Source organism: Pipistrellus hanaki, assembly GCF_964339955.1.
Source record: "Pipistrellus hanaki genome assembly, chromosome: 17".
Lineage (NCBI taxonomy): Eukaryota > Metazoa > Chordata > Mammalia > Chiroptera > Vespertilionidae > Pipistrellus > Pipistrellus hanaki.
In genome coordinates, this window is record NC_140519.1 from 16,805,544 (window position 1) to 16,817,599 (window position 12,056).

The following is a 12,056-nucleotide window of genomic DNA, read 5'->3' on the forward strand; positions in this document are numbered from 1 at the left end:
GCTAATTGAAATAAGTGAATATTCAAGAAAATTTAATTGTACTGGACAAAAAGCTGTTCTTAAAGTAGTAACTAAAATTTCTATTGGTAGTTCATCTCATGGTAAATTTCCTGAATATGCAATGAATCTAAAGCAATAATTTTTGTGCAAAAAAATAAATAAAATTTAAAGTTATCAAGACTGTATTATAAAATTTACAAAAGCCTCCATTAATCAAAAAAAGGGGGGATAGTAGGGTAATATTATGTAAGAATATCCTATAAGTAAATTACATCTAGAAAATTTTTACTTTACAAAATTAATTTTCATTTGTAACTCTAAAAGGAAGACACTCATGAAAAACACACATAGTGTCTAAATAAGACAAAAAATCATTTGGGCAAAAATAAAAAGGATCCCAAATAAATTATATAGAAAATATCCCTTTATTAACTTTTGGTCAAGAATATGTTTGCATATTTTCAGAAAACAACTTCAAGACCAGGTGGATTCCTGCAATAGAGAGGAATTGACAGGTCTGCTCCAACCACAGACAAGAGGAGAAACAGTGCAGAGATGGAAGACGCTGACAAAGCCTTGCCACGCTAGCAGTCAGCAGCTGTGCATCGCTGCTGGTTGCCTAGGACCAAACCAGAGAGGGTCAGACCTGCATTGCCACCATGTGCCCACCATCCAGATATCATGGCTGACATGTACACATAAGGAACTGTTTGACATTGAAACGGGGACTCAGAACTGTTGGACACTGAAATTGGGACTCAAACATTTTTTGTTATTATGTTTATATAGTCAGCAGAGGCAAGATTTTTTAAAGGAAAGAAATAGGGAAAAAATAGATACAGAGGCAAAGAAGCAATGAAGAGGCTGTCAAACTACAGCGGGAAAACAGGGGAGGTTGGTGGTCAGGGGTTGGGGGGTTGTAAGAGATCAACCGAAGGACTTGTACGCATGCATATAAGCATAACCAATCGATACAAGACACTGGGGGGTGGGGGGGAGGCAGGTGAGGGCATGTACTGGGGGGTAGGGGAGGCCAATGGGAAAAAAAAGGAAACATATGTACCACTATTTCTAATACTTCAAAGAATAAAAAAAAAATTAACACTCAGAAATCTATGGCATTTTTATAGAAATATGGCATTTTTATATACCAATAATGAACTCTCAGAAAGAGAAACTAAAAAAAAAAATCCATTTACCAGTGCAACAAAAACATTAAGATACTCAGGGATAAACTTAACCAAAAAGGTAAGAGACTTGCACTCAGAAAACTATAGGACATTATATATAAAGGAAGATATAAACAAGTGGTAGATTATACTGTGTTCATGGATTGGTAGAATTAACATCATTAAAATGTCCATATTACCCAAAACAATCTATAGATTCAACACAGTCCCTATTAAAATACCAACAGCATATTTCACAGACCCAGAACAAACTCTCCAAAAATTTAGATAGAATCAAAAAAGACTCTGAATAGCTGCAGCAATCTTGAGAGTTGGAGGGATCACAATACTAGATGTCATTATATTATAAAGCCACTGTACTCAAAACAGCCTGGTGCTGGCACAAGAACAGACATATAGATAAGTGGAACAGAACAGAGAACCCAGAAATTGACCCAAGCCATTATGCTCAATTAATATTTGACAAAGGAGGCAAGAGCATACAATGGAGTCAAGACAATCTCTTCAATAAATGGTGTTGGGAAAATTAGATACATGCAAAAAAATGAAATTAGAACACCAAGTTATAGCATACACAAAAAATAAACTCAAAATAGATAAAAGACGTAAATGTAAAATGTGAAAGCATAAAAATCCTAGAAGAAACCATTGGCAGCAAAATCTCAGGTATCGCTGGTAGCAACAGTTTTACCAACACATCTCCTAGGGCAAAGAAAACTAAGAGGAAAATAAACAAATGGGACTATATCAAAATAAAAAGCTTCTGCACAGCAAAAGAAACCATCAACAAAACAAGAAGACCCACTGCATGGGAGAACTTATTTGCCAATGATACATCCGATAAGGGGTTAATCTCCAAAATTTATAGAGTACTCAACAAAACTTAACAAAAGGAAGATAATCCAATTAAAAATGGGCAAAGGACCCAAATAGAAACTTTTCCAAAATGGACATATAGAAGGCCAAGAGGTATATAAACAAAATGCTCCAAGTCACCAATCACGGGAGATGCAAATGAAAACAATGAGGTATCACCTCAGACCTATCAGAGTGACTATAATCAACAAGTCAACAAAGGTCAAGTGGTGGTGAGGCTATGGAGAAAAGTGAACCCTAGTGCTGTAGTCAGCAAACTGTGGCTCTCGAGCCACAAGTGGCTCTTTGGCTCCTTGAATGTGGCTCTTCCACAAAATACCACAGCCTAGGCAAGTCTATTTTGAGGAAGTGGCATTAGAAGAAGTTTAACTTTAAAAAAATTGGCTCTCAAAAGACATTTCAATTGTTGTACTGTTGATATTTGGCTCTGTTGACTAATGAGTTTGCCGGCCACTGCCCTAGTGGGGATGCAGACTGGGGTAGTCTCTGTGGAAAACAGTACCGAGTTTCCTCAAAAAATGAAAAATGGAACTCCCATTTGAACCCAGTGAATCCACTTCTAGGAATATATCCTAAGAAATCAGAAACACCAATCAGAAAGGACATATGCACCCCTATAGTCATAGCAGCACAATTTACCATAGCTAAGATTTAGAAACAGCCTAAGTGCCCATCAGCAGATGAGTGGATTAACAAACTGTTACATCTGCACAATGGAATACTGTGCAACTATAAAAAAGAACTCTTTTACCATTTGCAACAGCATGGATGGACCTGGAGAGCATTATGCTAAGCGAAATAAGCCAGTCAGGGAAAAATAAGTATCACATGATCTCACATGTGGAATCTAATGAACAACATAAACCAATGAACAAAAACAGATCGAGAGACACCGAAGCATAGAACAGACTCTCAAACCTTAGAGGGAAGGCAGGGGAGGGAAAGTGGGTGCAAAGAGACCAACCAATGAGCTTCTATGCATTTGTGCATAACCCATGGACACAGACAATAGGGTGGTGGAGGCTTGGGGTGGAGTCTGGGGAGGGCGGGGAGAGGTCAGTGAGTGGGGGAAAGGGGACATATGTAACACTTTCAACAATAAAGATTTAAAAAAAGGAAAACTTGTTAAGGAAAAATAAATAAAGCTCATAATTAAAAAAAAAAAAAGGGGGGGGGGGAGAGACATTTTCAATGGCCAGAAAGCAACTTGTTAGTTAAAAATAGGATTGTTGCTACAAACCTTGCACAAGTATTGAGGCACACGATAATAGACATGCAATAACAGTCCACCTTTGTTTTCCACAGAGGCCCTCCAATCAGCAATAGGACCGTTCACTGTGACACTCTCTCCGAATTCTCCCTCAACAACGTCAACACTTTCTTCCTTGTGGAGCAGCAGTCTGCTAGCTCCCTCTCTGGACAAAAGGCTTCACTTCCCCTGGGCTCAGTAGCCGGCAGCCAGGCAGTCAACAGCTGCACTTAGATGGCTTGCATTAGACCAGTGGTTCTCAATCGTCCTAATGCCGCAACCCTTTAATACAGTTATTGTAATGTAAATATCTGTGTTTTCCCGTGGTCTTAGGCTCTACAGCGGCAGTTCTCAACCCACAGGTTGAGAGCCGCTAACAGGGTTGCCTTATTACATTACGATTCATAATAGCAAAATTACAGTTATGAAGTAGCAACAAAAATAATTTACTTGTGGTTGGGGGTCACCACAACATGAGGAACTGTATTAAAGGGTCGAGGCATTAGGAAGGTTGAGAACCCCCACATTAGAAGGTTTCTAAAATCCTTTGACCAATCTGACAATATAGGCTTGGGTAGAATTGTTTTTTTATTATCTTGGTTTTTCCAGAAGGGCTCAAATTTTGTTGAAACTCATATACTAAACCCCCCTCCCTGGCAAATTTTACTTATTATTGAAAAAAAAAAAATGTGTATTTCTTCCAACTTTCGGAATTCCCCAAGATAGCTGGCTGCTCGATAGCACACACTGAAATCCAGATACAGGCCAGCATCAGCAAGAACCCACACAGAATCAGACCAGAACTCCGCTCGGCTGCCCCCAGAGGGAGCCATGGCAAGGTGTGGGCCTGCTTTCACCTTCTGGAGCTACATGCCTTCCCAGCTGCATCTACTTTTATTCGGAGCAGGCTCACAGGAGTCGCTGAAGCCTTGCAAATGAGGGAAACAGAGTCACTTACTTGAATGGGTGGAGATGGCTCTTCAGTTTCTCTTGCTTTTTCACACCTTTTTCTTTATTGTAGTAGCTACAGGCAAGAAGATGAAAAAGTGAGTCTTCATCGGCATGCATTTGTTACACAGCTTATTTTATAAAAAGCAAGCAAATAGCCGGGACCTGTTTGGCTCAATGGATAGAGCGTCGGCTTGGAGACTGAAGGGTCCCGGGTTCGATTCCGGTCAAGGGCATGTACCTTGGTTGCGGGCATATCCCCAGTGGGGGGTGTGCAAGAGGCAGCTGATTGATGACTCTCTCTCATCGATGTTTCTAACTTTCTATCTCTCTCCCTTCCTCTCTGTATAAAATCAATAAAATATATTAAAAAAAAAAAAAAGCAAGCAAATAGAAGGCAGTTACTTTGTTGTAACTATCTCAGCTTAGTGGGACTTTAAAATGTGTCTCTCCCCGCCACCTCCCCACTTAACTGTCTATTTAGGTTTATAACATTTAATTCGACTGAGATATTTTAGGTCACTATAAATACGTGATAATTCATTTTATTAGGCTTTCTGTTGGTATAAGAGAGGAACAGGCCAAATGCTAAGCAGGCTGTGCAAAAAAAAAATGAGTTTGCAAAGGAGACCAGGGGGAGGGCCCAGGCTCACCTCTGTTTACTGCAGACACACTCCTCGGGCTTCCTCCTCTTCAAGTGGCCCCTCACTTCTCTCAGGTTCTTAATTTTATCTTGCAAAGCTTCGATCTGGGAAACAGGCAATTCAACAATTACATCTGCAGGATTGTCTGTGCCAGCTACCTTCCTTCTCACCTTATTGCTGTGTTCCATGATCATAGCCATTCATCCGAGATGATAGTTAATTTGGGGAAAAACTGAGCATAGAATCTACTTCCCTCTATATTCCAGTGGATGTCTCTTATCACAAACACGGACAGATGCCTCTTTTAAACCCAATTATTTTATCATAGAAATTTCAAAAGGTCATTCAATTGGTTCCCATTCTCTCCTCACATTCTTGTTTTTTTGGTCAGGAGTATCACTGTCTCACTGGAGAATGAGAAACACCTTGCTGTTCTATTTTCCACATAATTATAAACAGACTAGAGGCACGGTGCATAAAAATCATGCACGGGGACTGGGGGGAGTCCCTCAGCCTGGCCTGCACCCTCTCTAGTTCAGGACCCCTTGGACATCCCTCTCACAATCCAGGACCACTGGCTCCTAACCGCTCACTTGCCTGCCTGCCTGCCTGTCTGATTACCCCTAACCACCCTCCCCTACTGGCCTGATCACTCCTAACCACTCTCCCCTGCCAGCCTGATTGCCCTGACTGCCCTCCCCTGCTGACCTGATCACCCCTAACTGCCCTCCCCTGCTGACCTGATCTCCCCTAACTGCCCTCACCTGCTGACCTGATCACCCCTAACTGCTTTCCCCTGCTGACCTGATCACTTCAACTGCCCTCCCCTGCTGACCTGATTGCCCCTAACCACCCTCCCCTGCTGTTCTGATCACCCCTAACTGCCTCTGCCTTGGCCCCTGCCATCGTGGCTTTGTCTGGAAGAAGAACCAGAAGACTGGAAGATGTCCATCAACTCCGTCTAATTAGCATATTACCCTTTTATTAGTATAGATGATGCGTACACACACAGTATGTGCCCCCGGTAGGGCTTCCAATCTCACAGCTCACCTCTTTGTCAATGTATGCCTTGTGGTCCTTCCACGCTCTGGCTGACTGATAGAGTTCTCTCTCACAATGGATGGTATCATTTGGAAGAATAAAGCACCTGCCAAAACAAACAAGAAGCATTAGAAACAGGTTTATATTCGAATACCAAGAAAAGCATTAGAAATAGCCAAGGGAACTTAGCTGTCCTCTAATCCCTTCATTGGGAAACCAGCTATAGTTTGCAGCAGGGTAAGTGGGCGTGGCTCCGGCTACTGGTGTGGGCAGAAGATGCTGAGCAATCACCACTCAGACCACCTTCCAAGGCAGCTCTCCATGTTCCGTCCCCATGAAAAGATACACAGCCTTTGAAAGCCCCATCGAATATTGTAGGCAAAGAGAGGCTTCCACAGCTATCATGGAAATGACTCGCTTGTCCAAATGCAGTGAGCAGGAGCTTTTTCATCGCATTCACGTCCTTACGAAGAGCCTGCCTGAAGTGCCCCATTAGTCTGAAGCAAAGCAGCAGCCCCAGGGAGAGGGAACTGGTGGGATATGAGGTCGACACATAACGTAAGAGAAACAAATGCTGGTCTCAATCTCTAAGCATATATTGATAACTACAGCCACAGGCACCTGGGGACCAGTCCCAGAGATAAACATCTCGGCAGGGCTCGCTCAGCATCTTCTGCACACCTCCCACTGGGGCTGTACCCACAGCCAAGGCACATGCCCTTGACTGGAATCGAACCCGGGACCTTTCAGTCCGCAGGCCGATGCTCTTCTTAAAGGGACCAAATGGTGGTAGTCGGCGGGGATGACTTTGAATTCAACCCTTTGACCACACCAAGCCCCTCCCTACTTGTGGGTCACTCGGACGGTGGAGGGCAGGGCCACGGCATTGCCGCTGGTGGCCAGCATGGCGTCCCCGTTGCCGCCGTTGGCAGCTTGGCGGCCTCCTGGCCCCTGGTGGCCTTCGTCATGACGCTTGGCAATGCTTCTTGGCTGCAACACGTGCAGCTCCTCTTCCTCCAGGTTTATGTCGTACACTTCGCCCTCAAATTCCACCGACAAGGACCGTGTCTGCCGGGTGTGCACAAACCTGGGCTTGTACTCTGGAAATAAAGGAAGACACATTAGTACCGTGTCCAGATGTACATGAGGGGATAAGAAAAAATGACCACGTGGCTCGATGAGCATTTTGGAAAGGGGCACGCAGTACACAGAGGGGCACCATGGTGGTGTGATGGCCACCATGCTTCTCTGGCCTCGGGCCCTTCCTCCCCAGGGAGGGGGTGGGTCTGAGTGATAGCTAAGGCTCTTCCCACTTAAGGGCAGGCTGTGAACGTCTACAATGAGTTTTCAACATGAACTGCTAAGGCCGTGTGAATAAAACTACAGCCCCCATTCTGGTATTAATGATGGTAACTCATTTTTTTGAGCTTTTTGCTATGTATTACTCATCTGGTACTCATCTCTAATCTTAAAAGACAAGCATTATGATAAGTCTTTCCATTAAAAAATATCAGATGATCCAAACAGGCTGATGAATTTGGTGTCCTTATTTTATGGGTGAGAGAACAGGAGCTTTGAATGTTATGCACATTTTGGGAGGTGACACAGCCAATAGGTTCAGAGTCTAAGTAATTCAGATTCTAAAAACCAAAGAGTCTTCCTACTCCATTGAGATGTTTTTGCAGAATGGCAAATGCTCTAAACTCTGGCTAGTTGCACAAATAATAGAGGATTACTCTGCCTTTTTTTTTTTTTTTTTTTTTATATTTTATTGATTTTTCACAGAGTGGAAGAGAGAGGGATAGAGAGCCAGAAACATCGATGAGAGAGAATCATCGATCAGCTGCCTCTTGCATACCCCCTACTGGGGATGTGCCCGCAACCAAGGTACATGCCCTTGCCCGGAATCGAACCCGGGACCTTTCAGTCCCCAGGCCGACGCTCTATCCACTGAGCCAAACCGGTCCCGGCATGCCTTTTTTTTTTTTTTTTTTTTTTTTTTTTTTTTTTTTTTTTTTAAAGCAATTAAGGCAGAAAAATTAAAGTGGGCACATGCTTCCATCAGCCAACTGACTCTTCATTCCTGTCAAATGGAGGGCCAGCCCGACCTCTGGTCACGACAGAACCCTGTGGAGGCTCAGTGTGCTAGGTAAGAGCTTTAATGTTCAAACATTGGTCCCTGCTTACCAGGTGCACCTTGTCTCTGTGGAGCTTGCTCATATGACCTACCCCCAACCCCCCCGCCTTCCTAGAACAGGGAAGAGGGGAGCCTATTGGCTGCGGAATCAGGATCATCTCTCCCTCTGCAGAATCCTGCTCTCAGGGCAGTTTCCAGATGAAGAAACACCCCCTGCTTTCCAATAGTAAGATCCCACACAGCTTGAAAGAAGCCCCAGACTTCTTTAGCTTGTGCTCAGGATTGAAAAACCAATGCGCTTTATGGACAGTGCTTGGAGCCACATCCAACTTCCTGGGAGAGAAAAAGCCACCTCTACTTCTCAGCCGAACATGATAATCAGTTTCAGTGAAGGGAGCGCCTCAGGGGTCCTTACGCCTTGTGGGTTTTACATCTGATATCTTCACATACATTTTTAAGTCTAGCATTTTCTCTCAGGGAGGAAAGAAAATCTCCCAGATTAAAGGTTCTTAGACTTCCATTTTTGTTGGAAGTTATGAGCATCCCGAAAAATGTGCATGTACACATACAAATATATATATTTCTCTCTCTCTCTCTCTTTTTTAAATATGGAACGCTTCACGAATTTGCATGTCATTCTTGTGCAGGGGCCATGCTAATCTTCTCTGTATCGTTCCAATTTTAGTATATGAGCTGCTGAAGCGAGCACCACATAGAATATATTTAAAATTTTGGATGGTAGGGGGGTTCTGGTCCCCTGAAGTCCACCGGTGGAACCCAGGATATAAAATCCTGTTTTAAGGGCTTCCACTGTCCTACTGATTTGATTTCCTAATTTCGGACACAGAATTGAATTTCTACATATCTTGGTTATTTCCAAATCAGTATAGAAAGGACAGACCACAGAAACGAGTTACTGCTCATATTACGCCACTAGATGGCACTAGACTCCCATTCTTTTATGGAAGGTAGGCGACTGAGTTTTCCTATCTATTATATATATTAGTAAAGACCACCTCATAGCTGCCTGCTAAGACTTTTTATAAAGAAAATACTAGGCAATGATTTTCACACTTATTTCAACTAGTTTGACTCTGCCAGCCAAAAAGAATTTTTTAAAAATTGTACTAAAACAGATATGCCTTCAAAAATAGTATTTATGCTTTTCCTACTAAAGGCACAAACCCTGAAATTTTGGATTCATTTTTTTTCTTTGTCTTTTTCTTTTTTCCTTTTTTCTTTTTCTTTTTAAGCGATTAAGGCAGCAAACATCAGGACATTGGCATCAACCTAAAGTAAAACTTACCTGGACTCCACACACACCCTGGGCCCCTTGATAGTTTGCGTGTTGCGCCTGCTGCTTTTACTGGATACATTTGCGTTCTCTGCTTGAGTGTTTACAATGCAAAAACTCAAGTTATCTTAGCTTTCGTTATTTTAACCAGGGCGATGGGTGGCTTTGGGCCCTAACACTATGCATGGTTTATTTCGTAACTGTAGCCAGAGCGGGCCTTTCCTCTCTGGCGGGTAGCGGCTGGGAGGTGGCCCGAGGGCCGGGCCTGGGGCTTACTTGCGGCGGCGCCCTGGCTCCTCAGGAACTGCCGCTGGCTCTTCCTCTGGCTCCGGGCGCGGTAGGCCGCCTCCCCGCAGTGGCACTCCTGCTCCTTGTCCTGGAAGCCGCGCGGGTAGAGGTTGCGGGTGCTCTGCCTGGCGGCCAGCAGGTCCCCGGGGCCCTTGCACTTGTGGATGCGCAGCTTGCCCGCCGTGTCCTCGATGCACTGCCACTTCTGCAAAAACCAGCCACAGGTGCTCTGGGTTAGGCAGCCGCCTGGGGGCGCAGCAGTGGGCAACCCCCTGGGCGTGGGGGAAGGCGAGCTGCTAAGCGGCCCTGCGTTGCCCCCAGGCCTCGCTCATGGGAGCAAATGCAGCGACCACCAACCCCCTGGAAATGAGAACTGCCTCGGGGACACCAGAGCCAAGCGCGGACACACGCATCCTGCCCATCCAGACTAGACGGGGTCCTGAATGAAGCGCGGGAAGGCCCTTCCCCCAGCGAGCCCAGGGCACAGCTGCCAGGGCTGTCTTCCCCAGGCCCCCCTGTCCTCCTCCGGGAAAACCAACGTGGCTGCCTTGTTCTCTGCCCCTGAAGTCCTAGCGGGAGCCAGCCCGGGGCCAGCCAACTTGCAGGCAGCGCAGGCCTGTGGGGTTCCCCTGCGCCCGCCTTTCTCATCCTCTTATTTTGCCCACACGCCCCACACCTGGCAGCCGAGCTGCTCTTAAAGGGACACCGGCCGACTACCCAAGAGGCGGGTGCGGGCGGAGAGCAGGAGCTGGGTTTTCTAGTTTGAATTTTGGTTGGAGCAAGACTGGTGCATAGGAAATATAGTCAATAACATTGTAACAACGACCAGTATGCCCGGCGCCCGGTGGGTAGCAGCAATACTGGGGTATGTGATTGTGGAATCACTATGCTGTACACCTGAAACAAATACAACATGATGTTGGATGTAAACTTTAGAAAACTTAAGAAAATCTACCCAACAGCGAGAGAGAGAGAGAGAGAGAGAGAGAGAGAGAGAGAGAGAGAGAGAGAGAGAGAGAGAGAGGAGGAAGGAAGGAAGGAAGGAAGGAAGGAAGGAAGGAAGGAAGGAAGGAAGGAAGGAAGGAAGGAAGGAAGGAAGAAAGACAAGACTGTTGCAGATATTGCTGGCTTAGTAATTTTGGAGAAATACGACACAGCATTGGGTCTCAGTGTTCCCTCCCCTTCCAGACCCCCCCCCCCCCCCCAGCTCCCCATTTCTTGAGAATCACTCTGGCTGAAACAATAGTGCTTCCCCTGAGAGTCATTTCATAGGACCCTCCATATCCCAAAGACCTAATTTCCATCCTCTTACTTTTTACTCCCTCCCCCCCACCCCCTTCTCCCTCGCTAAAATGGTGACTGGGGAAGCAGAAAGAATACCGACTTTAATTTTAAGCTGACCATGGTTGTTACAAAACACTATCTGGTAGTGTTATCAAGCTCCTTGTCTTTTTCCTCTTCCATATATGAGTATCACATGTGCGTAATTGTACCGAGATTTTTCTTTAAATGGACAGAGTTCATGTGGCCAAAGCCAGGATGATTGTAAAATTATGTGTTTGTGTGCCAGCTAGATATTTTCACACATATATGAAAACAAACACAACTTTATTAAATAAAGGATGATCTTTCATGCACCACGTACAATAATCTCAGGTAGCCCCTTATACCTGTACCATACTTAGGGTAACTTTGCGATTTCAGAGTGTCCTAAGGCAAGGTAAAGTTTGGTTAAGGGCACCACATGGCTTGGCCAACAGACAAATGACACTCACTCGTGTCCAAAACGGTATGAACCATTCACAAACCAGTCACGGTTTGTTTTCTCTTACTGGAGTCATCTGCCTTCAATAAGCGTCGAACTACCTCAGCTGCCTTTGAGTTTCTACGGTCTTGTTCTCACATCCCAGATCCGGAGGGACTGGCTCCGTGATTTTGCCTGAGCCCCCACGCACTCCACGGTGCTATGGAGTATGTCTGCTTCAAACCACATCCTTCAGGTCACATCAGGCCACCACCTTCTCTGTGGCTTGGACAGAAAGTCTGGGACAATCAACGTCTCATTCTGAGAGGCAGGAGCTCAAGAGACAAGGAACTCACCTCCTATTTACAAAGCCATGAAAAGGCTACGTTGGCAAGAATAGTCTACAGATGAGCCAAATAGAGATGATTTAGCTGAAAACCAACAGGCAAAACCCCCAAAATGTGAAGTCAGTTTGACTAGGCCAGTGGTCGGCAAACTCATTAGTCAACAGAGCCTAATATCAACAGTACAACGATTGAAATTTCTTTTGAGAGCCGAATTTTTTAAACTTAAACTTCTTCTAACGCCACTTCTTCAAAACAGACTCGTCCGGGCCATGGTATTTTGTGGAAGAGCCACACTCAA

At 44.8% G+C, this 12,056-nt stretch overlaps 1 protein-coding gene across 6 annotated transcripts in view; it reads right to left on the bottom strand.

Moving 5' to 3' along the window:
- The window catches only part of SULF1 (sulfatase 1), a gene marked incomplete at its 3' end in the record, with an annotated part of 169,593 nt that overhangs the window by 23,880 nt on the left and 133,657 nt on the right, over window positions 1–12,056 (bottom strand). For all 6 annotated transcript variants that reach the window (XM_084864354.1, XM_084864349.1, XM_084864352.1 and 3 more), the window contains 5 exons: window positions 9,656–9,872; window positions 6,796–7,048; window positions 5,958–6,054; window positions 4,917–5,011; window positions 4,274–4,339 (listed from right to left, as the gene is read on the bottom strand). In XM_084864354.1, the coding sequence (XP_084720480.1) occupies window positions 4,274–4,339; window positions 4,917–5,011; window positions 5,958–6,054; window positions 6,796–7,048; window positions 9,656–9,872 (728 nt within the window). The remainder of the gene's footprint in view (window positions 1–4,273; window positions 4,340–4,916; window positions 5,012–5,957; window positions 6,055–6,795; window positions 7,049–9,655; window positions 9,873–12,056) is intronic.